Here is a 27,164-nt window from a genome sequence, read left to right as displayed (position 1 = left end):
CCACCCACCCACCCCTGCCTCCCCTCTGAGATTCGACAGTCTGTTCCATGCTTCTATATTTTTTATTCTGTTTTGCTCATTAGATCCCACATTTTTTTCATTAGATTCCCCCCACCCCCCCCCATTCTCATCCAAGGATATGTTTTTATTGATTTGAGAGAGAGAGGAAGGGAAAGAAAGAGAGAAACATTGCATGGATAACAGTGTGGTGATTGCTGGGGAGGGGGAGGAAAGGGTTGTGGGTTCAGTTATCAGTCAAGAGGATGTACCTGGGTTGTAGGTTCGATCCCTGGCCCCAGTCCATGCTTGTGTGGAGGCAACCAGTGGTTGTGTCTTTCTCACACTGATGTTTCTTCTCCCCCCCAACCCCACCTTCCCCTTCCACTCTAAAAATCAATGGAAAAAAATATCCTCATGAGGATTAACAAGAAAAAAAACATTTAATGTAATGTATTTTTGTATTTTCATGTAAATATAGTTTGGTGACACATTTCTAATTAGAAATAGGGTACCTCCACAAATTGAGTACCCCAGCGAGGACTTGCTAAATGAAGCACTAAAGGAGGGTTATGATTGATGTTCACCATCTTGCCTCAACACTGATTTTGTTTACCACCTGCTTCTACCCTATTTTTATTTTTATTTTTTGCTTTTGTTAATCTTCACCCAATTACTTTGGTACAAGGGTGAACACTAACCATTTAGCACACCTATCAGAGCGTGCCATCCTCTTTTTATTTTTAAAAATATTTTTATTGATTTCAGAGAGGAAGGGAGAGGGAGAGAGAGATGGAAACATCAACGATGAGAGAGAATCATTGATAGACTGGCTCCTGCTAGCCTGATACAACCTGATTATACCCTGACTGGGAATTGAACCGTGACCTTCTGGTTCATAGGTCACGGTTCAATTGAGCCATGCCGGCTGGGCCACCCTATTTTTAAATAGATTTTAATAGGTGGTCAACACTGAACAGTTCAGATTGTACTTGTTGGATGTCTGAGTAATTTTTCCCACATACAAAACAACATTGTGATATTATTTTCTGCATACCAGTAAGTCCATTTCATGGATTCTGCAAAAAATATTTTTCCTAGTAAGTTGAGTTACATGGGATCTTCAAAATAAGTAACAGTGGATGCTATTTTTAAGTGGTTTTAAGTATATGATCAAAAATAAGCCGTTGACTATCATTTGATAATTGTCTTCAGTGCTGCTTCATTAGATATGAACATGGTTTTACATTAAGTAACAGGGATTCTTTGATGTGGCAATAATTTTCTATAGACATACTGAACTTTTAAAGAAAATAGTGAAGGCTATATAGGTAAGTTCATAATCATCTGTTATCTTGAACTAGAAAAGTAATTTATTCTTATAGTCCAAATTTTAAAAATTATTTTTTGTTAATCTTCACCTGAGGATATCCTTCCCATTGAGTTTTTAGAGCTGGTGAAAGGGAGGAAGAGTGGAGAGAGAGAATGAGAGAGAGAGAAAATGGAGAGAAAGAAAGATCCATGAGAGACACATCCATGAGAGAGAGACACATTGTTTGGCTGCCTCCAGTAAGCACTCAAAGGATCGAAACTGCAACCCAGGCTTGGGCCCTTGATCTGGAATCAAACCTGAGATCCTTCTGTGTGTGGGCTGATGCTCCAACCACTGAGCCACCGGCCAAGGCCCAACTTGTTTTTAAAACTTAACCTTGATTATGCAGTAATCAGGGATTTTTTTTTTTTACTTTAACCTTTTGGGGAGGGGTGCTTGATAAATCTTAGTTTATCACAAGACCATAGTGCAGATTTTTAAAAATTGCAATGGCTTTAAAAGAATTTGGGGACAAAATTAAGTTTGAAAAATTTCAGTGTTATCTTTCATTCCCATGTCTTGGTTTACCATCTCAATTGCTTTGCAAATATAGCACATAGAGGTCTGGACCCTTGACTCTGAGGTAATACTAACTTTTCTTAGAAATTATTAGTTGAATATGTTTGATCAAGTTATCAATTTGTACTTTATTGGATTTCATTTGAGTCTTTGCTGAACTTTACATTTCTTTGATAACCACAGTAAATGTTACTTTGGAGGAAAAGATTGTGTGTGTGTGTGTGTGTGTGTATAATCAAATTATTTTCCTGAAAAATATTTGCCATCAATAAAACTGAAAAAATGTGCCTGTGGCTTAAATAGTTACAATCTTTTTTCCTTCAATATTTTCTAGGTTTCAATGTTGATATTTACAAATGCTAATTCTTATTTTTTAAATAGAACCTTATTTTATGTACTTATTTCTTAATTTTGAGTTGCTTCATTAATTTAAAATAACCTTTTCTGATTCATTAGTTTTAAAACTTAAAATCCTGCTTTTCAAAAATTTAGACTTCCTTGTCACTCAGAATTTGTGAGCTTGCTTGATTTGACAGTGACTGTTCTCATACATTTCAGATTTTATGAGCTCCTTCTAAGTTAGTCCATCTCCCATATCAGAGGTAACCATTATTCTATTCTGATCACCATAGGTCAGTGTTTCCTGTTTTTGAATATCATATGAATGGAATCTTTTTTGCCTGTGGCTTCTTTCACTCAACATAGTGTTTTTGAGATTCATCTGTATTGTTTCATATGTCAGTAGTTGTTTCTATTTTAATTGCTGCCTAGTGTAACCATTAAATATACATGCCATGTTTTGTTTGTCTAGTCTGTTATTGATACATCCTTGGAGTAGCTTCCAGTTTGGGGTTATCCTATATAATAAAAGACTAATATACTAAGTGTCTGGTTGTCCAGTCGGCCGTTCAACCAATCAAAGCATAATATGGTAATGATACGCTAAGGCCACTCAACCACTCGCTATGACGTGCACTGACCACCAGGGGACAGTCAGTTGACTGGTCAACCAGTCGCTATGATGTGCACTGACCACCAGGGGGCAGATGTTCCAACTGGTAGGTTAGCGTGCTGCTGGGTTCTAGCCAATTAGGACTGAGTGAGATGGGCCGGACACGCCCTGGAGCCCTCCTGTGGTCCCTCCCTGGCTGGCCAACCCCCTGCGTCCTTTCCTGGCCCCGATCATGCATCGGTGGGGTCCCTCGGCCTGGCCTGCACCCTCTCACTATCTGGGACCCCTCAGGGGATGTCAGAGAGCCAGTTTCAGCCTGATCCCGCAGGCAAGGCCGAGGGACCCCACTAGTGCACGAATTTATGCACTGGCCTGTAGTTGTGAGTAAAGCTGCTACAAACATTACTGTACAAATCATTTACACGTTTCATTTTTCTTTGGAAAAAAAGTCTAGGAGTGGAATTATTGAGTATAGGGTATAGGTATGTTTCTTATATTGTCAAACAATTTTCCAGTTTCCTGCTTTATACTCCCATGAGCAGTGTATGTGGATTCTGTTGCCCTGCACACTTGTCTACACTCAGCATTGTCAGTCTTGTTAGTTTTAGACATTATAGGGAGTGTGTAGAGGTATGTCATTGTGGTTTTAGTTTACATTGCTCTAGTGACTTCTCATGTGAATACCATTTCATATGCCTTTGGGCCACTCAGATACCCTTTTTTTGTGTGAAGTACTTTTGCCTTTCCCTACTCATCATACCCCCATTGCTATTTATAGTTAGGCTGTGTGGTTTCATTGCTATCTGATGCAAAACATTGGCGTATGTATAACCTATGATGTAAAAATAAAAGTGGCTTTGTTAAAATTCTGGAAAACCAGATGCTGTTGGGAATCCAGAGTTAAATGTTCATATTATGGATTTTTGTTCATTTATGGAAGTTATTCATTATATAATTATTTTCAATTCAGCAGTCTTGAAAATTAAAGTTTACAATTTTTTCTTTTTAATTTCTAATGATACTGTTACGTAATTTGTTCACCAGTTAAAACTATTGCTTCAAAAAGCAGAATAAACTTCGTATGTTGTCTCGTATTTTACAAATTTGCTTCTTTCATGGGCATTTTCTCAAGTTTACAAAATTATGGCCTTTGAGTTTTTTGCCTTAATCTTTTTGATATTATTCTCCACATACAATTTCTCTGTATTGTTGGACATTCTTTGCTGCTTAAATAGAATCTATTAGTTAACACTGTAATAAGATTACTTCACTGGAGAGTATCCTGCATATTTTTCCTGTTATGAATTGCTTGTAATAATATTTGGCTTATTTATTGCTTTAATCTGAGTCTTTGTTATGAAGGCAAAGGATCATTAGGTGTGAATACTGTTATGTAGATCTTCCTGGACATGTTTGATAATGTGGAGCCCCGGCCCTGTGTTGAGCATGTAGATAACAATACGATTCCTTCATGTTTCTCTACCATGGGTGTCCGCTTGAGAGGAAGCCTGCCTTTGAGGTTGACTTCTGGCAAGGAGTCTTTCAACATGAGTCCTTATTGAAGTCCTGTTTCTTGGGTTCTTGCAACTTGTACGTTGTAAATTGAACAGCTTTGCAGAGCAGTGTTCTTGCCTCTATGCTTGTTGAATTCTGTTATGTATATTTGAAACATCTTTCCTTAAAATGTTTCTATTTATGTAATTCACATATTACAAATATAAACTATATGTAATTTATGAATAATTGTAGGCTCCTGTTCTCAGTAGAAAAGGATACCGTTTGTAATTTAAGAGAGAGGGGAGAATATTAGGTGCATTATTACTATTAAGAATGGGACTTTGTATCTTCAATGCTTTATTCTTTATGAAAAGTCTTCAGAAAAGTATATGTGGTATTTGGCTTGTATACATTTCTGACTATATGAAAAAACCTTAGGGTGTGGTTAGAGATGCTTTTTCACTATTAACAATTCAAATGTTTTGGCATAGGAGGGTAAAATGCAACATTAACTTGCACATGGTTCTCATTGACCCAGTTTTATCCTAAAATTAATTAAAAACACTATTTTTCTCCAAAGTGGTGTCACATAGTCTTGTTACAGTTAAGCTTTAAGATTTTAATTAAAGGAGACTTTTTCTTTTAATGCTTTTATTTTTTTTCCATATTTGACAGTACCATTTTGATGAACAACTATTCCTTAAAGTACCTTTATCTTTGTGTATGCATTCTCACAGATTTCAAAATCCAAATTACCAGTATCACTAAAAAGATGCACATGTAAAGGAACTCCACATGTTTCATTAGTGTTGATTATATTGCAGTGTACAGGAAAATTGGCCACAGAACTTGACTGGCTTTGAACATTGTGTTCAAATAGTAAGATAAGTCTCCTTTTTAAAGCCTAAATATTGGCAACTAGAATTTGGCTAAATTCTAGAGATTAGAGTTGTGGACTACTGTACTGTCAGGTACCTTATAAGACACACATTTTCTAAGGATATGAAACATAAAACTGCCCCAATGAAAAATCTGGGGCCCACACTCTTGTAGAACATTGTTCCAAGGTTTTTTAGTAGTGTAAGTAAGAGTCTTTCTGATGGATTGCAGCAGACATTTATGTGCCCTCCCTCGCTACAAGAATAAAATTTTGTAAATAGAGTAGGAATCAGGATTCTGTGTAGGATTTTGGATAATACGCCTTCAAGAGAACTTATCTATGGAAATAAAATAAAAAAAGGATTTAGCGAAATAGTCAATATTTTACAATCATTAGCAGACTTGAAAATTTAGTGTTTAGAATTTAATAGTTTTTAATGCCAAAACATAAAAGTGAACTGAATTTTAAGTTAGTTGATCTTTGAGGAAATGAATTAAAGAAACATCGTACTGAATGGAAATAATCAAATGTGGTATAGACTTTAAATAGCATCCTAATGAAAACATTACTCTTAAGACCTCTAAGGAATGAGGTAACATTTCTGTCTTTTAAATCAGTGGTCACTAACTGGTGTCCGTGGACCACTGATGGTCCGTGAGGTCCGAAAGGTTGGCGACCGCTGTTTTAAATGATTACTGAAACTGGTTTATAAAAGGCTAAATCTGATTTTATTGTATCCTAGGAGGATGAAATAACACATGGATGAAGCTACCTGAAATCCTACTTCCAGCATGAATCAAGTTTAGAGATGATATCCTGAAGTCATTTATTTTCAGGTGGGTCTCTGTTGTAATTGTTTATTCGTTCCTTCCTAGTTTTGTTCTTTTTTTTTTCTTTATTGATTAAGGTATTACATATGTGTCCTTATTCCCCCATTGCCCGCCCCCCCTACTCATGCCCTCACCCCCCTGGTGTCTGTGTCCATTGGTTATGCTTATATGCATGCATACAAGTCCTTTGATCTCTCCCCCTTCCTAGTTTCTTTAGTGATTTTCCCTGGTGCTGTTGACTTGGTGAACAGTCCATTTTCTCTGAGCAAGGATGGAGGTTATTTTTTTAAGTTGTCTTTTTTTTTAAATACTTACCCAAGGATATGTTGATTGATTTTAGAGAGGAAGGGGGTGGGAGGGAGGAAAGGGAGAGAAAGAAACAGAAACATCAATTGCTTGTCTCCTGTACATGCCTGGACTAAGGATTGAACCCTCCACTTAGGTATGTGCCCTGACCAGGAATGAAACCCATAACCTTTTGGTGTAAGGAAAGACATTCCAACCAGGTGGGCCACCTGGCCACCGCTGGAGGTTATTTTTAGCTCCAAATTGCCCTTGTATTTCCTCAATAGTAGTAAGGTGCCTTGATTTGTCTGTAGGTAGAACTGGACTGAGAATAGAAATTACATATTGTCTTACTAAAGGAAAAAAAAATCCCTCTTGGTATTCAGTGATCTGAAGCCTAAAATTTTAGTCTTCTGTTCCCTTGGAGAGATTGTAATCTTAAAATGGTTTAATATCATAAAATCCGATCAATGGTAGGGGGATAGACGGTTCCTTTCTCCCTTGTTGCTTTCTAACCTTTGTAGAGGGATAATACTTTTTCTATTGTTTTGTTAAGTCAGACACAAAATTTTATGTTAACATTTACAATTCTGTGATCTTTATGACAGAATTTGGATGATGTTGTAGTCATCCTGACAGATCCAGGAAGTATTAAGTGTATTCCTTATCTGCTGATGACAAATTCCATTCTCTTGGGACCAGAAACGCAAGCATTACCCTGAGCCTCTTGAAAGTGCAGGATCTCAGGACACACAGTGGAACTACTGCCGTTTCAACAAAACTCAGAAATTGCCATGCACACTGAGGAACACTGATGTAGTATCCTTGACTTTTGAGAAGTTTAACCATTTAAAAATATCTGACAACTCATGCAGCCCTGAAATGTGACAGCCATTTTGCTACTATTGTATAGCTCTAGAAAATTAATGTTGGGCAGTGATTCTCAAAGCTAGTCCCTAATAGTATTATCATCTGGGAACTTAAGAATGAACATTCTCAGATCCACCCTTGCTCCACTAAAGAAAATCTTGGGGTGGGATCCAGCAACGTTTTTTGTTTTGTTTTGAAAAGCCCTACAAATAGCCCAGCTGTTGTGACTGAGTGGTTGAGTGTGGACCTATGAAGCAAGAGGTCACTGGTTCAATACCCAGTCAGGGCACATGCCCGGGCTGCAGGTTCGATCTTCAGTACAGGGCATGCAGGAGGCAGCTGACCAATGATTCTCTCTCATCATTGATGTTTCTTTCTCTCTCCCCCCCCCCCCCCCTCTAAAAATCAATAAAAAATATATTTTTTTTTAAAAAAGCCTTACAAATAAATCTGGTTTCTACTAGAGAACCCCTTACCTATGGGTCAAGAAAAAAAATCTAATATATGTAGGCTAAATGCACCACACACCAAAGCATTTGTTATTGGAACTTTAGGATTTTGAAGTTAATTTTGGTAAAAAAAAAAAAAAAAAAAAGGGGCCCGGCCAACATTGCTCAGTGGTTGAGCATTGACCTATGAACCAGGAGGTCATGGTTCAATTCCCGGTCAGGGCACATGCCCAGGTTGTGGGCCCGATCCCCAGTGTGGGACAGCTAAAAAATGACCTCTCTTATCACTGATGTTTCTCTCCTCCCTCCCTCTCTGAAATATATAAATTTTACAGTAACTACTTTCCATTACAGAATTTTATTTTCTAGTTAGTGTAAAGATACTGGTTCGTTGAAGATAATTTTATTAACTTTCTGAACATTAAATTAATAAAATATAAAATACAAATTTAATACTCATAGAAGGAAGTGACATGGCAATTGCCTCTTTCAAAAATCTTACTAAAAACATTGACGTCTTCAGGTTATCCTTTCAAACAGTGGTTCTCATGCTTGGAGGTGCAGCAGAATCCCCTGAGGACCAGTGAAAGTGACTGCTGGCCTCGCCTGCATGTGATTTGGGCCTGAGGTTCTCATTTCTACAGAGGTGGGGGACTCTGGTCTGGGAACCACGGCTTTTTAGTATTAACATATTTATCCCCTCAGGTCCTTAATCTCTATATGACCTCACAACAAAATGCCAGTCCTAGAAGTAAGTGAATTATTGAATAATATTTTATAGTTCAAATAGACTAGTTCGATGCTTGAATATTTTTAGGTCTGCTGCTCAGTGACTCAGCAAATTATTTTGTCACGAATGCTTGTAAAGACATGGGAGGAAAAAAGCCATAAACCAATTGTATTTCATTTGTGAGTTTATTACTCCATATTAGCAATGTATACATATAGGAGCAATAACACTTAACATTTAAAAAATTAGGCCTTATGGACAAATTTTCTATGGTTTAAATATCGAAATAGAGCAAACTTTACATTTTTGTTCAGGTTTTGGTTTTATTTTATTTTAAAGATGTGTACCTACTCCTTGTGTGGTCTTTCTGGTTAATGTGAAATATTATGGTAGCAGCCCACAAATACAGAACAACGGACAAACCTCCTTTTCAACTCTTTGTGAATGGGAACCACTGGAGGGATCTTTACCCCCGGCAATTTTGGGTCAGTCTCCAGGATAAGGAGCCATTCAAGAAGTCTGTCATTGTTGTGAGAAAAATCATGTTTTTACTAAAGCATATATCTTGGCCCAAGGAAAGTAAATGGGCGATATGAGTAAGGCAGAGATATGTTGTAGAATAATGGAAATTATATTCTTACAAGTTAAACTGATTTAGATTCCAACTGGGAGTCCTCTGGGAACTCAGGATGACAGATAACTATTTTCCAGTTTTGTAACTGATTTAATTGTGAGCCCTCTTTCATTATAATTTCCAGCTTATTATTAGGGGTCTTGTGTACACGGAGGTAGTATCCAGGCCTAGAGATCCCAGAAGTATTATATGTTAGCACAGGATTGAGGAAGCAAGGTGTATTCTATCAGCCATCCTCTGAACTGAGCAACATTTAGTTTGAGATGTTTATACAGTATTATGCTATGAAACATTAACTGTATGAAAAATTTCAAAGTTCTCATTTTCGAAGTCAATTTTGGCTATTGTGGTATATAAAGGTTTGGCAAAAGTTGATTTATACTTTTCAGTTTCTCCCAGTTTTTACTCAAAGTCTAGACTTTCATGGTAAATGGTTTGTAAGGCCCTTTCACCGTTAATATTCTGTTAGCACTAGTAAGTTATCCTGTGACTTTTATTGCTAACAGTGTAGCTAGTCGGTGTGGGTCAGTGGTTAAGCCTCATCCTATGAAGCAGGAGGTCATGGTTCGATTACCAATCAGGGCACATGCCCAGATCCCTAGTGGGGGGAGTGCAGGAGGCAGCAGATCAACGATTCTCTCACATCGATGTTTTCATCTCTCCCTCTCCCTTCTTCTCTGAAATCAATAAAAATATATTTTTAAAAATAATAAAGCTAACAGTGTAATGCTGAGGATTTAAAAAGCAGCACCTGAATTCCAAATTGCAACCTCCTGACATTCCACTTAGTAAATCCCACAAATTTAAGAATTCAGATGGAATGACTTGAGAAGATATTGTATGAAATTAAATAATTTCATATTCCTGGACTGAAACCAAACTATTTAACTGTAGTCCATCATTTAGTGAGTGTTACTAGGTACTTTTCTTTGGTACTAAGTATTGCAGATAAAAGAATGTGTAATGTGCTGTCTATAAGCCATACTCAGAGCAGATCTGAATGGTGTAGTTAGGAAGTTAAGTTGACTGAATAACCCAATTATGTGTCCTTATGTCATTATACATTGGAAAGGAGGAATGGCTGAGGAGTGATTTTTCTTTTTTTTTTTAAGATAAAATTTGAGCAAAAAGCTGTTACTAATTGCTTTTCAGGTAGTCTGGCCAAAGAGGAATGCATCCCATTTGTGATGACCTGCTTAGTCATGAGATCACCTGTGGTTGAAATAATAAGCTCAGGTATGTGTTCTGTGTTATTTATACACATTTTATACAAGGAGATTGATTTGTTTTGACCTGTAGTACTAAGCCTATCTGTATACATTTTGGTAAGTTAATACTTAGAAATTGATTTGTTTCCCAGAGAAATCACTGTTCATACCATTTACATATAAGAAACCAGAACTTTCAGCATTTTCCACTCAGGGACAAGTATGTTTTTAGAGAAGCTATTGTTCTGAGCAACTGTATTAAATTATGTACCTCTACATGTGTTCCAGTTAGCACATCTGGCACTGACTCAAACTTTCATGTTCTCTGATCCTGGTTCAGTTGAAATAACTCACCCATTTTCCCCCTGATGACTTTTCATAGCTCATTCTTATTTCTCAGCCTAAACTCCTAAAGGAACTGTCTTATTTTCTACTCACTAGTAGTTATGACCTAATAGAAATTTTCTTAAAAAGCCCATTCCTCTTATATGTACTGGACCAAGTTACTGTTGATCCCCCCCCCCCCCTTAATGATCTTATGCACTGTTGCTAACTCAAATCTCAATTTTTTTTCAAAAGCTATGAAATCAGATACAGTACTAGTACAAAATTTAGCTAAAAACTACACATTTGGTATCCACATTTATTTGGGATACAAAGAAATAAGAAAGACCAACATTGTGGTACTTTAATGAGAAAACTAGGAAAAGGCAGTTTCAGTATGTAAAATAAAAATGGCTGTCTGAATTGTAAACACAATGTATAGGGTCTAATATGTGACATTCTGAAAATTGTATTAAAATTATAACTCACAATTATAAAACTAATCAGGAACTGCATTTTAAACATTTCTATAATCCAGACTGAGCTTGATTTATTAGTTTGCCAAATAAGAGTTTTATCTATGGAAAAGTTCATAGGAACAATAACCCCACATGAGGCAAAAGCTGACAAAACTGGTCTGGCCTCCCAGGATTCAAAGTAAGGGCACATGTAATATTTCTTTTTAGGCCTCGCAATGTTCTGGTTGATTTCTTAGGGTCTGATCTTTTCAAATAAAGGATAACTGGAAACATCCAAAGATGTCCTTCCAACATGGGATGTGTGGCAACTACATATCAAAAATAGATCAGACCTTTTTGCTCCAATTTCAAGGGGGGGGGCAAATTCACACTTTATTTACAGAAATTCACCTGGGGTAGTAGAAAATTTCAAATTAAAAAGAAAATTTCAATTTAAAAAAAGTAATTTTCTTAAATAACCCTGTACCATTCCACATTGTGGAAAACTAAGTATGCAGTTCAGACACAACGTCAACTTCAAAGCATTGGCACAAATACTTACATTTCTGTATTTTATAATATATTACATAGAACACATCATGTCCCACATATAACAGATGATAGGCCTTAAACTGCATGAGGTTTGCAGATCAAACTTTAAATTTGAAAGTGTTAGCCGTGCCAGAATTCCAAACTGCTTGGAAGGGAGTATTTAAAAATAGGTCTGAAAGCCATTCCATCCCAATTCTCTGTTTGATCATTGCAGCTGCACTCTGTACGCACCTATTAGCAATTTCACCTATAGGAAGCAAAAAAAAAAAAAAAAAAAAAAAAAAAAAAAGAATGCATATGGATCAGCACAGAGGTAGTTCTCTTTTCTTAGAAGAGGGGAGAAGGGAGAAACATACATGCCCAAGACTAGTTCCTCTTATTTGCAATATTCCCAAATTGGTTATCAATGTAAGTGGTTAGATTATCACTATTTTAATAAAAAATCCAAGTGCTGCCCTAGCCGGTTTGACTCAGTGGATAGAGCGTCGGCCTGCAGACTCAAGGGTCCCAGGTTCGATTCTGGTCAAGGGAATGTACCTTGGTTGTGAGCACATCCCCAGTAGGGAGTGTGCAGGAGGCAGCTGATCGATGTTTCTCTCTCATCGATGTTTCTAACTCTCTATCCCTCTCCCTTCCTCTCTGTAAAAAATCAATAAAATATATTAAAAAATATATATACAGAGACAAATGAGAATGATAACACAACATAGAAGATGACATAGGTACCAAACTTATGGACCTGGGTCATAGAGAACATCTTATGAACTTGACGCCAAAGGCAAGTAAGTGCAAAAATAAATGAATGGGACTATATCAAACTAAAAAGCTTCTGCACAGCAAAAGAAACTGACAACAAATCAAAGAGGCGGTCTGCTAGATGGGAGATGATATTTGCAAACATTCACTCCGACAAAGGTTTAATTCCCAAACTTGTAAATCTCAACACCAAACAAACAACCCAATCAAAAGAGGACAGAAGACCTGAAAATACCTCTCCCAAGAAGACATACGAACAGCCAATAGATATATAAAAAGATGTTCAACTTCACTGACAATTAGGGAAATACAAATCAAAACTACAATGAGATACTACCTCACACCTGTCAGAGTGGCCATTATCAACAAGACAAGCAATAACAAGTGTTGGAGAGGTTGTGGAAAAAAGGGAACCCCCCCATTCACTGCTGTGAGATTGCAGCCTGAAACAACCACTATGGAAAGCATTCTGGCAATTCCTCAAAAAATTAAGAATAGAGCTACCATATGACCCAGCAATCCCATGTATTTGAAAAGATATATGCACCCCTATGTTCACTGCAGCATTATTCACTGTGGCCAAGACATGGAAACAACCAAAGTGTCCCTCAATAGAGGGCTGGATCTAGAAGGTGTGGCACATATACACAATGGAATACTACTCAGCCATAAGAAAGGATGGAATAGCGCCATTTGCAACAACATGGATGGACCTTGAGAACATTATGCTAAGTGAAATAAGTCATTCAGAAAAAGCTAAGAACCATAAGATTTCACTCATATGTGGGATATAAAACTGAAACTCATGAACACGAACAGCAGTGTGGTGGTTGCCAGAGGGAAGAGGGTGTGGGGAGAAGGGAGTCCTAATATATGGTGACAGGATATTTGACTTTGGGTGGTGGGCATATGGTGCAATATACATATCTTATAACATAGAAACCCATACATGAAACCTATATGTTCATGTTGGCCAATGTCATCCCAATCAATTTAATAAGAAAATTTTAAAAAGAACAAGTTGAAAAACAAAAAGAACTTGCCTCTTCAATAAGAGAGGTTGAATAATCTCAGTAACCTCCCTCTGGAATTCCTGTTTGGGGTATTTATTCTGGGCCAGCTTTAGCTCTGAGGCTTGGCTCCAGCTCTTAGGCCTCGGCTGCTGAAAGCCGGTATCTGGTTTGTTTGGGTTCTATAATCGAAACACTGTTTCAACTCCAGCTCTGAGATCCCGGCTGGCTGAAAGCAGGTTTCTGGGGTTTTGTTTAGCTTCTATATTTGTAACAATGTTTCAAACTGCAAGCTCAGAGGCCGGCGGCGGCAGGCGGGGAACATTGGAGTCCTCCGTCACTGAAGCAAGCAAGCCTCATGTTCGCTTCAAGCTGCCTGGCTGCCGGCCGCCATCTTGGCTGGCAGTTAATTTGCGTATCGCCCTGATTAGCCAATGGGAAAGGTAGCGGAGGTATGGCTAATTACCATGTTTCTCTTTTATTAGATAGGATACTTGTACTATTATACAGACACCAGCTTCATTTTACAAAGAGAGTTTATTGACTAGCCTAGCGACATAACATATGGCAATTAAATACCAAAGCCAAGACTGCTATAGAGACACAATATATTTTATATCTGCCATGTTTTACATTCATATTGCACTGACTTCTACCCAAGGGAGCACAGGTCTCTAGGACAGGCATACCAAGAAGCCACAACATGATAAAGTTACCTAGCATAACAATTTGAGTAGGAACAATAAATATGAGGAAAGAATTCTCACCTTAGCAGAGGGTGCTTCTGTCAACCTTATAAAGAGTTTATTGAGGCCTGCAACAGGGCTGAATGAGTAAACAAAATGACTATCCTAGGGAAAGAGACCAAAAAGGGTCAGTATTTCTTCCAACATCTACATCTAGAAACAGCTAGGCCAAATCTGAAAAGACCAGAAACCTTTAAGACTCTGTAAGTTTTGTATTTGAATTCATGAGGTAGTAAGCTGTGATTTCTTTAATTTCCCTTGACTTATTAAAAAGTTACAAATGAAAAAACAATATCCAGGTAAATCTTTATGATTAGAATGCATCCAGTAATATACAGCATGAGTGTTAGGAAAGAGTTCTAAATGTGACCAAGGAATCATGCATTAAGGTTCTTCAAGGGCATTTTTTATATTACCACGTTAAGTGCCCTGTCAGTCACCAGTGACTGACACTATACTTTCCGTCCAGAAGACAAAACAGGCTGGGCACTTAACGCGTTAAAAAGGAAGGTCTACAGCCACTATGTATTTTTATTTTAAAATATTTGTAATAAAAATACAAATTTTAGCATAATGAAAGCTAAAATTAAGCATAAACTAAGCCAGTGATGGCGAACCTTTTGAGCTCGGTGTGTCAGCATTTTGAAAAACCCTAACTTTGGTGCCGTGGCACATATAGAAATTTTTTGATATTTGCAACCATAGTAAAACAAAGATTTACATTTTTGATATTTATTTTATATATTTAAATGCCATTTAACAAAGAAAAATCAACCAAGAAAATGAGTTCGCGTGTCACCTCTGACACACGTGTCATAGGTTTGCCATCACTGAACTAAGCACAAATACAACAGTAGGACATTGGTTGTATTTGATTATTTGAAGCATGAACAGGTATACTTTTCTTCTTTGTTGAATTTCCTGTAAGTGAATGTTTATAATTATAATGGTGGGAAAAGGCATAATATTTAAATTCTTATGTCATAAGAATTTATATTCTGTATGTTATTTTTGACAAAATTTAGGATGATTACAGGTTATTGCCTCATTTCCAACAACAGGTTTACTGAATTATAATTAACATTTTATTAAAACATAGCCATTTAAGTCATCTTTTGATTAGAAAAATGTACTTTTCAGTAATGAACTATAGAAAAATCTTACCAGAAAAACAGGAAGTTGAAATTTATCATTTAAAATTACAGCTTGTACACTACATGGTCCACAGAGTCGAGCAATAACATCTTTACCCAAAAAATTCGCATGGAAAATGAATAGCAGGATGCCAGAGCCTGAGCAGGAGAGATGCACACACAGATTTTTAGCCCAATCCTTGAACCTCCACCTTCCAGTACCTAAGAGAGGAGATGAGGTGGGGATGGGTAGGGTAGAAGAACAGACACAACTTGTGTGCCATGCCCACTCTCTCCTCCCTAGTGAAGGACTCCTCCAATTTTCCAAACCACAACTCCTGTTATTTTTTGTCTATGTATTTCCTACTGATAGCTCATGGAACGGACTTTTTAAAATGTGCTTTTCTGTGGTAAAATTATTTTATTTTAAAAGAACTGGCATTTGCTGAATGCAAATGCATAGATATCCCTGGAAGTAAACCACCGGGCATTCTATGGTAGTTGTGTTTGGGTGTGGGTTTGAGTGATTTTCTGTTTTCTTCCACATACTGTTTTGCCTTTTCCAAATTTTGTGATTAATAGAAAAAAAATCTCATTTTGGAAAAAAAAGTTAGCATGAGATTTGAAAAAACTCAAGAACACAGACAACAGTGTGGGATTGTGGAGGGTGAGGCGGTAGGAGGTGGAGGAAGATATAGATAACTGGTGATGGATGTAGACTTGGGGTGGTGAATACACAATACAGTGTACAGATGATGTATTGTTGAATTGTGCACTTCAAACCTGTATAACCCAATAAATTCAATAAAAAGGAAAAGTTAAAAATTAAAAATAAAATATTCTACAAGGTTAATTTTGAAGAAAAGCTGTTCTTTTTAAAGGAACAGTTTATTTTTAGAGAGAGGGGGAGGGAGAGGGAAATTGTGAGAGTGAAATATCAATGATGAGGTGCCTCCTGCACACCCCCAATGGGGATCAAGCCCACAAATAGGGCATGTGCTCTGACTGGGAATCAAACCTGCAACCTTTAGGGCATGAGACTATGGCCAACGAACAGAGCCACATTTGCCAGGGCCCCTTTGCTTTCTTTATTCTGGTCCCAGGGAAGTAAGGGCACACCTTGTCAAACTATTTACGGTTTGACAGTGATTTTGCTTTCCAGCTTTATAATGCAAACTGACATGAATAGTCAATGCCAAGTTCACCAAATAGTGAGTAGTTATGAATGGCGATCAATTATTGATAGGGCTACATATTCATTTTACTTATTTAAACAAAACAAAAAAAGCCAGAACCCAGCTTGCTACGTTTAGGAAGAGACTCAGCTTTCTGTACGTATGGCATCTGTGTCCTAGAGAAGTCATGGTGGCCAGGAAGCAGAACTGAAGTTTCTATTTTCTGCTTTTAAAATTTATTAAAGGGCAGACATATATTTTTTCTTTTTAAAAAGCCAAGACTATTATCAATAATAAAATCCAGAAGAAAAAAGAAATTGATTCTGGGCTCAGAATGTAAAAATTCAAATAAAAACTAGTATAATTATTAAGACCAAACTTCCATACTTTTCAGTCTAACGCTCTCCCAACTGAGCTATTTCGGCGACGCCTTATACTTTTTAAACAAGTTCTACAACATGCTCTGTGGACCCCTCAAAGCCACCTGGGATGATAGATAGCAGTTGGTTTCTTTTTTTCTGCCAGAGCAACTCTGTTGATAACTGTTTTACATAATTATTATACTAACAGAATTTTCTTAAGATTTGTTTAAAGAATGAGTTCTAAATCAGTTAACAGCTATAGTGTCATATTTCAAACAGAGAAAATGTAAGCTTACCTTCTGTTATGTTCTGTGGAGGCTTATAATTGAAATCCATTGAAAAATCTGGCCCCTCACAGAGACGATGACATGCTATTGGAAAAATTGGTTCTAGAAGAGCAAGGCGTGCTTCAAAGTAATCCTTTATCGTTTCTTCTGCTACTCTTGAAAGTCTAATAATAAAGTATGTAGTAAGAGTTAATATTAATGTAAAAAAGAATCATGAGCCATAAAATTATAAAACCGTTAAATCCAGATCAACCTTAAAAATAACATGCAATTCCCTCATCCCTCTACTCTGCACTGGGCACCTGACATGCCACTTGTCTTTCTTACTGTCTGTCCTCTCCCAAGGATTCCGGTTCCATGAGGGCAGTCCTTACCCCCACTGCTCTCTCCATCTCCCCAGCAGTCTGAAAAGTGCCTGGCAGATAGTGTTCAATAAATATCTGTCTAATAAATGATCAATTTGGAGAATCAGAAATGAGAATTCTGTTAAAAAATAAATCCAAGAATTGGCACACACACAGCAGTCAAATAAAATTCAGAAAACTTTTTTTCAAGATTACTTTATTCCTGCATTTTCTCAATTGTTTCTTCCTTATGTTTGCCCTTTTCTTTTTTTTTACTTGGTGAGATTTGGCTTTACACTCAAGGATCTTTTTGTGATATTTGTCCAGATTTAGTCTAGTGATAACCACCTTGCTGGGGTGAATGACTAAGATTTCTACAGATGGCAGAAACTTAAAGTATTTTGCCAATTTGCTGCCCTTTGTCATCCTTTTGGATGGGCATGAATTGAACATTGTACGTCTGCCTCAACTCTTTGAAAACAGGAGAATATGTGGAAAAATGCATTGAAATGATTTTTATGGTTTTTGCTCTGGTCAGAAGTCACAAAGGAATTAAACTTCATTTCTGGATGCTGCTGCTTCAATGATGGCCGCAAAAGGGCAGAAACTATCTCACTAAGAAGGTAACCAACTCATCTGGTTTGCCCAGCATCCCCGGAATCGCTCCATGTATCATGCAAACCAGGAAGGCTGGTCGACCTACTTGCAGGCTATCTGGATCTGTTATCCACGTGAACAAACTGAGATGAGCTGGCTTCCCAGGATTCCATGTAGCTATAAATGCTGGTCAGTCACACACAAATTATTGGTTGGGCCCTGGCTGGTATTGCTCGGTGGGTAGTGTGTTGGCCCACACATGGAAGGGTCTTGGGTTTAATTCCTGGTCAAGGGCGCTTAACTGGGTTGCAGGTTCAATCCCCGGGCCCGGTTGGGGTGCGTGTGGGAGGCAACCAGTCCATGTGTCTTTCACATGGATGTTTCTCTCTGTCTCTCCCCCTCCCTTCCACTCTCTCCAAAAGTCAATGGAAAAATATCCTCGCCCTAGCTGGTCTGGCTCACTGGATGGAGCATCGGCCTGCGGACTGAAGGGTCCCAGGTTCGATTCCGGTCAAGGGCATGTACCTTGGTTGCAGGCACATCCCCAGTGGGGGGTGTGCAGGAGGCAGCTGATCGATGCTTCTCTCTCATTGATGTTTCTAACTCTCTATCCCTCTCCCTTCCTCTCTGTAAAAAATCAATAAAATATAAAAAAAAGAAAAATATCCTCGGGTGAGGATTAACAACAAAAATCAATGTATTAACAAAAAAATAATGGGTTGGGCGAGGCTCTCATCAAAGGCTGTTAAAGGGGGCACACTCACTAAGCACATATTCCTTTATTTTGACCTTTGCCACCTTTTTTGTCTCCTGTCCAAAACTGACCTTACTTTCTGCTTAGAATATAGATCTCCTACACCTGGAATTGGAGTTACCATCTTGCAGACATGAAGACCCAAGTCAGATTCTAACTATGGTGGATGAGAAAGAGAGGCTATTCCTACCTAAACTGCCTACTTCTATACTTGGTTATATGAATAATAAACACCTTACTTGTGTTAGCTACTGTCTGTGACGTTCCTATTATGTGTTGCCAAAATAAATGTCTTAGAATTCTTTTGAAAAAGAATGGGTAAACTGTGAAGCATCTAGACAATGGAATGATCCAGCATTAAAAAGAAATGAGCTATAGAGCCAGGAAAAGACATGGAGGACATTTAAATGCATATCAGTAAGTAAAAGAAGACCATCTGAAAAGGCTACATACTATATGATTCCAACTATGTGAAATTCTGGAAAAGGCAAAAATATGGAGACAAAAAGATCAGTGGTTTTCAGGGTTTAGTAGGGGAGAGAGGGATGAATAAAGTGGAGTCCGGGGGGCAGTGAAACTATTCTGTGTGATACTATGATGGTGGGTATGTGTCATACATTTATCAAAACCCACAGAACGTACAACACCAAGGTGAACTAACAAACATGGACGATAGGTTCATTAACTGTACCACGTTGGTAGAAGAGGTGGGGGAGGCTGTGCATGTGTGGGGGCAGGGGTTATATGGAAGATCTCTTGTACTTTCTGCTCAATGTCACAGTGAGCCTGAAAGTGCTCTAAAAATTGTGTCCATTAAAAAACAAGAATGAACTAAAATTTAAGAAAATGTGAGCCAAATTAAGAGCCTAGTCAAGATTTTAAGGAGATGCTTCTAGATTAAGTCTAAAAGTTTCTAAGACCTCAATACCTGTAGAAAAGTAATTCATATGCCACTTAAATCTGTGATCTTTTTAGAAGAGAAGCCCATTGGGACCTCTACTTGATAATCTTTTCTGAGCAGTTACATATACAGACCATTCCAGTTTTTGTCTTTTGTGTGTGCGCGCGCGCGTGCGTGTGAAAATAATTTAGATAGAGGGCCTGCTACCAGAGGGAGATAAAATTATAGTTTAATTTAAACTAATGTTTGATAGACGGAGGAACCTAGCAAGGCCTTTCTTTCTTAATCCTCATGAGGATATGGTTTTTTATTTTGGGGGAGGAGAATGGGAGAGGGAGAGAGAAATATCAATGTGCGAGAGAAACATCTATTGTTTGCCTCCTGTACACACAGGAGGCAATTGGAGATCAGACTCACAACCTAGGCATATGTCCTGACTGGGAATCAAACCTGTAACCTTGAGTATGCCATATAAGCCAGGTCCCTTGAAACATACGCTGTGCAGATGTTTCTTCCCTGCAGCGACTGTGTCAAGCATCAAGGGTGGACCGGCTTCCGGCATGTGTGTAGATTTATTTTCTTTTACATGGATGTCCAGTTGTTTCAGCATCATTTATTGAGAAGAATATCTTTGGTTCATTGCATTGCCTTTTCTGTTCTGTCAAAGATCAATTGGCTATATTTATGGGGGTCTATTTCTGGACTCTATTCCATTGGTCTACTTGTCTATTCCCTTGCCAATATCACACTATCTTTATTGCTCTAGTTTTATAGTAAGTATTAAAGTTGAATAGTGTCTGTTTAAAAAAAAAAACACAAAAAAAAACCTGTAACCTTCTGGTGTATGGGATGAATGATTCTTTAACCAACTGAGCCACGTTGCTAGAGCTAGGCTATTCCTGTTTTGATGTGTCTAGCCCTGTAACTTAAGTATGGCACAGTCACAGCGCACTTACGTGTCTAAATGATTCTTCAGCAAGTCGTACACCAACACATTGTTACACTGCTTTGCAAAATACATTGCGCTAGTTTGGTGCTTTGACAAAATATTGCAGTCAGCTCCACATTCAATTACAAGTCGTACAATATCCAAATTTCCTCTTTTACAGGCCTAAGTCCCAAAAAAAAAAGGAGCAATAATTAACTAAAGTTAACTACCAGTCAGTGTTTGTCCCTTTCTTCACACTTGAGACAGCCTGGGAGCTCTTTGTGAAGAGAGGGAAAGAAGGTTGGAAAAAACCTGGAGTTGGGTCTCCCTGGGTATTAGAAACGTTTACATAAACAGGAGGGGTCCAGTACAGAAATCTGTGCTACATTCAAAACGATACCTCTATCCCAACCCAGAAGAAACACCAGGCCTTTTTAAGCTCCACTCTCCATCCATGTCCTGTTGTCTTATTAGGAAAGCCCTGGGAATCTAAAGTGCCTCTTAGCATCACAAAATCTCAGAATTTTCCTAGTATCTGCTCTGAGGAGACTAACAAGCATGGATACATGTCTAAATTTAAATCCAGAATGGCCCTGAGACACACTTTAAAGACCACTCTAGAGTATCTGTTTAGAACCCACTTGGTGATTTCTCAGTAAGATAGTTTTAATTCATTCTTTGAATGCTACCTCTGCTTTAAACATTGGACAATTTACAAACATAATGGAAAACAAATTCAAAAGTAGGGGTCCTGAACAAAATATTTCCACGAGCCACCAATGAAATGGAAACACAAACAGTGAGCCTGGTTTAAACACTAAGTGTAAAACCCTAAGGCTGAAGCAGCAGGCGGGCCAGGCCTTTAGAATAACGAATTAGAAAGCAGATTCAGGCAGCCCACTGTGAACCTGGCTGTGGCCATGCTTGTTTACTGACTCATGAAAGAAGGCTGAAAACAGACTGCAGACAAACGCCAATAGCTCATAAACTGTGTCTAAGGACAGGGCAGCAGCACAGCCTCCACTTGGGGAACTAAACCACTACTAGGTGTTAAAAACTGCTGTATCCTAATAGCATTGTACGCCAGGAACCCAGAACTTCCCCAGGAACAGACTAGAACATGCAGAACTTGCCCCCATAGATGCAAATGCAAAACCACTAACCATGGAGGGGTAATACAGGAGTGCACGGGGGCGGCTTTAACAACCTTCCACTTAAAACTATCTGCAAACCACAATTCCTAATACACAACGGGTGAAGCGAATTCACCAATAAAAACTAGATTATAGCCTCCACTTCTCCACTCCTTGGGCTCTGTGCATAGCCCACTCCAGTTCCCATTTGCACAGTTCATCCCTGTTCACAGCCACAGTGAGGCCACCTGTCAAAGCAACCCTAAGGCTGCCTGGGAGCCACAGGACTGAACCTTGTCTGGACTCTGATGTAATCCCTTAGCTCCATGCTTACTCCTCTCGCATTACTCATCACACTACATGTTAAGTGCTTCTCTGATGCTACTTTTCCCATTCACCTATCATGTGCAAGTCCAGAGATTATCTTGTTCCCCATCAAATCCCCAGGCCCCAGCTGTCGGAGACCCCAACATACACATCTGAAGCATGGAGGGGATGAGCAATCATGTGAGGCATTTACCTTCATTAAAGCAGTCTCACCACTGCTCTGCTGGACATTTACAAAAGCTCCTGCTTCCAAAAGAATAGCCACTGTAGTTAAAAAGTTCTATTAAAGAAAAGAAAACAAATTTAATTCTTCAAATTCTTATATTCAAAAGTAAGATATTTTTGGATGTTTTGAAACTTTTAGCCACCAGGAAAAAGACAATCTATCCCAAGCAGGTAGGTGAAATTTCCTGGTTCTTTACTATGCAGGGTCTTGTGAGAACCAGAGGTGCTGGGTGGGTTCAGTCCCCTGCCCAGCCACACTCTGTTTTGCCAGCAAGTTCAATCTGAGGGTTAACCACTGCTTTCTACATAAGACCCTCTGCATAGCAATCCTTTAGATCAGTGGTTCTCAACCTTCTGGCCCTTTAAATACAGTTCCTCATGTTGTGACCCAACCATAAAATTATTTTCATTGCTACTTCATAACTGTAATGTTGCTACTGTTATGAATCGTAATGTAAATATCTGATATGCAAGATGGTCTTAGGTGACCCCTGTGAAAGGGTCATTCGACCGCGAAAGGGGTCGCGACCCACAGGTTGAGAACCGCTGCTTTAGATAGATAATATATGGGAACATTTTAATTATTTTCAATTGGAAATGATTTTTCAATCAAGACCCTATTGATTGAAACTAATTTTAGTACCTTAATCGGAGGTCCTGTTGGATATAAATCCCTTCCAACTAGATAATCATTTTGAAAATTCAACTGCAAAGTATTATTGTTGATTTAAAAGAAAGCATCCATTCATGATAAGTCATAGATAAACTGAAATATAAAATTAAGTTGACTGTATGACTGTTATATTTCACTACAGAAACAGATTTTGTCTTAGTCCAGAAGCAGGAATTCCTGTAAGACTATGAAATGGCTGCACTGTGAGTGACCAACCTTTTCAGCTGCATGAATGAGTGCGGTGGTCCCATTCTTCTGTCTGCCATTCACTTTGGCTCCCTTTCTGATGAGAAGCCTCAGTAGATCGTCCTGACCTCCAGCTGCAGCAAGCATCACTAGTGTCATCCCACTTGAATCCTTCATTAGTTTTGTGTAAGGAAAAAATGTCAATGTTTAATCATAAAAATTGTATAACTAAGTTCATCTAGACTGTTTCAACGTGAAATTATTAAAGTACATTGATTTAAGCATCTACTTAATTTTTTTCACTAAAATATCCTAAAAATAAAAAACTAATAACCTTTGGAATTTTATATATATAAATGTTACTATGGGAACCTTAATCAGAGTACACTGGATGTTCAAGGCCAATCTAAGCAAGGACATAGCAATCTTACTGTATGCACTGAGCAGGTGTGCCTTTCTGAGGCCCAAATATTGATGTCACTATTTCGCAAGAAGCCTCTTTTGTCCAAGTTGGTATAAAGATGTATTACTAACCAGGTGGTACAAGGCTGTTTTTATGTAAAGGCTGCTTTTATGTAGAGCTGGGCTGCTGTGTGTGCAATGGCTCCTATGTTTGCTTAGGTTGTTTTGTGCAGCTACTGATTAGTAACTTACTTTGAAGAACTGCTTTGTCTAATGGCTACTTAGCAGCAATGGCTACTTGGTCTAAAATAAAGACTCTCTCTTATGCGCCTTCGACTTCTCATGTCTTCTCCGTCTAATACTCGGCGTCCATGAAGGTCCAGTTCTTGGCAGAGAAGGACCTGTGCTCCCAGTTAGCATAGTCAAGCAGGATCAAAGAGTAAGTACTCCAACAGTTATAAAATTTTACAACTTCGATGTATTATGTTCTAAAGGCACATCAATACATTGCACAAATCTTGAAGCTATCTAGATGGCAAAGGTATTTATCTCAAATTTCAGGTCTAAAAGTTTCCTTGTGTTCTAGGCAAAACTCATACATTGATTATATTCATTTAGTTGGCCCAAAGATGTAAGGTTAGAAATGACCGCTGGTCACCTAAGCCCAGTGTATTGAGGACACAATGAAATGAATGTAATTTGGGTTAAAAAACCATTGCTAACTGCTTGGAAATAAGAGTTTGACTGCTCTAAGGATAAAAAAGATTCATAAGTAAGGAACAACACTGATATGAAAAAAGTGAGTAAAACAACTGCTTTGAATAAGATAAAATTACGTAAAGTTGGTGAATAATAAAAAGGTAACTATTAGCTAAAATTATTTCCAATTGCTAGTTAAAACGAACACCAGATGAGAAAACCAAACCATTAATTACCATCTGATACAACCAAATTCCAATAGTATGAATTAATTTGGTTATAATCTGAAAGTTTTAGCAGAATTTGCCAGTATGAGTAATCTGAGGGAACACTAATGTAAGAAAAATTATTTCTAGCAATAGCACTTTCTCTAGATTTGTAAAAATCTAACTTTAGAAAGTTCCCTGCATGCATCTCACAAAGACTGGGTGAGTTGGAGAGTAGGGGCCATAGTCAGGGTGATGGGAGGAGGAGGAGGAGGCAGTGGCAGCAAATAAATGGCTCTGAAGCAGGACCAAGTCTGAATTTCAGGAGGGTTAGTGAGTGCTGTGCTTTCATAGGCCTCCCCTTTTTTTTTTAAATCCTCACCCAAGGATATATTTAGGGAGGGAGGGAGGGAGAAAGAGGGGTGGAGGGAGAGAGCGAGAGAACGCTCGGAATGAGGACTGAACCCACAACCTAGGTATGTGCTGTGACCAGGAATTGAACACTCCACTTTTTGGTGCAACCAACTGAACCACCCAGCCAGGGCAACAAAGCTGCTTTTGAATGCTGGCGGTTCTATTCCTTTGACACTACTCACTTTTATAATACGTTTCTGTTATATGACAAAGTGCTCTAATTCCTAATGCAAAAGGTTGAATTTAGTACTATAACTGAAGATACTCATCCACTTGTGGTTTTTTTTAAACTGGTGCTTAAAGAATCCAACCTTTGCAAATCATCTATATTGTTCCTTAGGCATTTTATCTTTGCTCAGATTGTTGAAAAGTGGTGGCTTGTTTTGTGACTAATGCACGTTTTACCTTGACAGATGCAATGCACTGTGTAGCTACAATTTTCTGGAAAAGTAAATCTTTTAGGAATTGTTATTCAAATCTTCAAAGAAAACATCTGATAAAACCCAACATGCATCCCCGATACTTAAGCAGCTTAAAAAAAAAGAAAGGCAGCGTATAGGAGGTAAACCACCAACAAGACAGAAATCAAACCTGATGCCATGACCCTGAGGGAAAATCCTACTCAGACCAAAAACAGAACAGATCACTTCTATCACCACTGTTGTTCAGATATCACCAATTTCACAAGACCAAAGAAAGAAATATTGAAAATAAGGGAAACAAAATAGTTATTTTTAGCAAGTGGTCAAACTCTCTATCTAGAAAGTAACTTTAAAATTACCACAGTAAGAGAATTTTCTAAAGTGGCTGGAGACACAAACACAAACAGAAATCAATAGCTTTATCACAGTTAGAAAAGAAAATGTAGGAGAAAAAAGATCTCATAATCATAGCAAGATAATTACAAAATTATAACATATTTAGAAATTGATCTGAAATAAATAACAACTATGAAGAAAAAAATTCTTTTGCTTAAGGAATTAAAATGAAGAGCTGAATGTAGTTATGTTCCTAAATGGAAGACTGAAAATGTAATCATGTTAATTCTCAGCCAAATTGATCTACATATTTCATGCAATTTTAATCAAAATAATTTTTTGAAGTGTAACCTCAAATGATTAAACTTAAAGATCCACAACTATAAGCAAGAAAATGAAAGAAGAAAATATATAAGTCTTCTCTAAGCAAGACAAAGACATCCAAAAGCCATAAAGGAAAAGATCAACAGATGTAACTACCTAAAAATATAAGCCCTCTACCCTGGCCAGGTGGCTCGGTTGGACCTTCGTCCTGGACACCATAAGCTGGTGGGTTCAATTCCTGATCAGGGCACATACCCAGGATGCCAGTTCAATTCCCATTCTAGGTGCGTGCTGGAGGCAACTGACCAATGTTTCTCTCTGTCTCGAAGAAAGACATTCTCAGGTGAGAAAATAAAAATAAACAGAAACCTTCCAAGCAATAAACAAAAACAAAAAACCAACAAAGCTAAAAACCAGGAAAAAAAGGGTTACTATGCTTCCATATTTAAAAAAACACACAAAACATTCAATATTATCCCATTTTTGGGGGGGGAGGCAACCAAATTTTTGGTGGCCTTGTTTCAACAAGGCTGGAAAAAAAATTCATAAATCAGTATAAAACCCACGGCAACAATAGGAAGTCGGGCAGTTGCTGTTAATAGACAGCTCTCAATGAAACACAGTGACATGAAACACCACCCCTAATAGCAGCAGAGGTCAAACCATTGACAAAATCAGAAGGATCACAGCTGAACCAAATGGTCACTTTAGGGGTGGGAATACAGGGACTAAAATTTCCTACATTCTGTAATTTTTGAATTTTATAAAATGAAAATGCAATACTTTTGTAGCTAAATAAAAAAGAAAACAATTATTTTAAAAGCTAATTTACATATTCCTTTCATGAGATTTTACAAAGATATATTTACTACCTCTTGGTCCAGGTTATATTCTTCATTTGAATTAAGTGCAACCTTCACAGTAATATAATCCCCATTTTTCACAGCATCTCTCAATAAATCTAAAATGAAAGAAACGATATTAGGTTTCTGTATCTAGATTTATGAAAAGGATCCTCATAACTCCCACACTACTCACTACTTGGAATGGCATCTGTTACAGAAAAGTTCTCATCTTCCCCATCAAGATGCTTTTGAAAATCTTCTAGTTTCATCCATTCCAGCTGCAGGTCCATGCCCAGACTCAAAATCTGCTGTCTGCCATCTGGAACACAGAAGGGCTTTAAAATACTTTTTTCTGTACTGACTTAACCAAAACTTTATATACACCTTTAACATATGTCATTATGTAACTGAGTCTTCAATGA

At 37.9% G+C, this 27,164-nt stretch overlaps 2 protein-coding genes and 1 long non-coding RNA gene across 5 annotated transcripts in view; 2 read left to right on the top strand and 1 right to left on the bottom strand.

Moving 5' to 3' along the window:
• The window catches only part of PSPC1 (paraspeckle component 1), a 126,593-nt gene extending 107,495 nt beyond the window's left edge, over window positions 1–19,098 (top strand). The window contains exons 9-12 of one of the 2 annotated variants that reach the window (XR_001359363.1): window positions 5,960–6,053; window positions 8,357–8,402; window positions 10,168–10,251; window positions 18,816–19,098. The gene's annotated coding sequence lies outside the window, so the exon portion shown is untranslated. The remainder of the gene's footprint in view (window positions 1–5,959; window positions 6,054–8,356; window positions 8,403–10,167; window positions 10,252–18,815) is intronic. The other variant, XR_001359364.1, reaches the window with a different exon arrangement.
• MPHOSPH8 (M-phase phosphoprotein 8) overlaps window positions 10,343–27,164 on the bottom strand; it is a 73,719-nt gene continuing 56,897 nt past the window's right edge. For both annotated transcript variants that reach the window (XM_014528125.1, XM_005880021.2), the window contains exons 6-14: window positions 26,936–27,061; window positions 26,770–26,858; window positions 23,125–23,265; window positions 22,204–22,290; window positions 20,579–20,733; window positions 17,036–17,190; window positions 15,234–15,361; window positions 14,091–14,174; window positions 10,343–11,804 (exon numbers count right to left, since the gene is read on the bottom strand). In XM_014528125.1, coding sequence (XP_014383611.1) covers window positions 11,763–11,804; window positions 14,091–14,174; window positions 15,234–15,361; window positions 17,036–17,190; window positions 20,579–20,733; window positions 22,204–22,290; window positions 23,125–23,265; window positions 26,770–26,858; window positions 26,936–27,061 — 1,007 coding nt within the window. In that variant the 3' untranslated portion in view covers window positions 10,343–11,762. The remainder of the gene's footprint in view (window positions 11,805–14,090; window positions 14,175–15,233; window positions 15,362–17,035; window positions 17,191–20,578; window positions 20,734–22,203; window positions 22,291–23,124; window positions 23,266–26,769; window positions 26,859–26,935; window positions 27,062–27,164) is intronic.
• On the top strand, window positions 23,203–24,767 carry LOC106723666. Its single transcript, XR_001359366.1, has 2 exons — window positions 23,203–23,280; window positions 23,874–24,767. It is a non-coding gene; the product is annotated as an uncharacterized LOC106723666 (long non-coding RNA).

The sequence above is a fragment of the Myotis brandtii genome, unplaced genomic scaffold (genome assembly GCF_000412655.1).
Source record: "Myotis brandtii unplaced genomic scaffold, ASM41265v1 scaffold62, whole genome shotgun sequence".
NCBI lineage: Eukaryota > Metazoa > Chordata > Mammalia > Chiroptera > Vespertilionidae > Myotis > Myotis brandtii.
The sequence above is the reverse complement of the archived record's forward strand: the minus strand, read 5'-3'. Positions and strand labels throughout refer to the sequence as shown.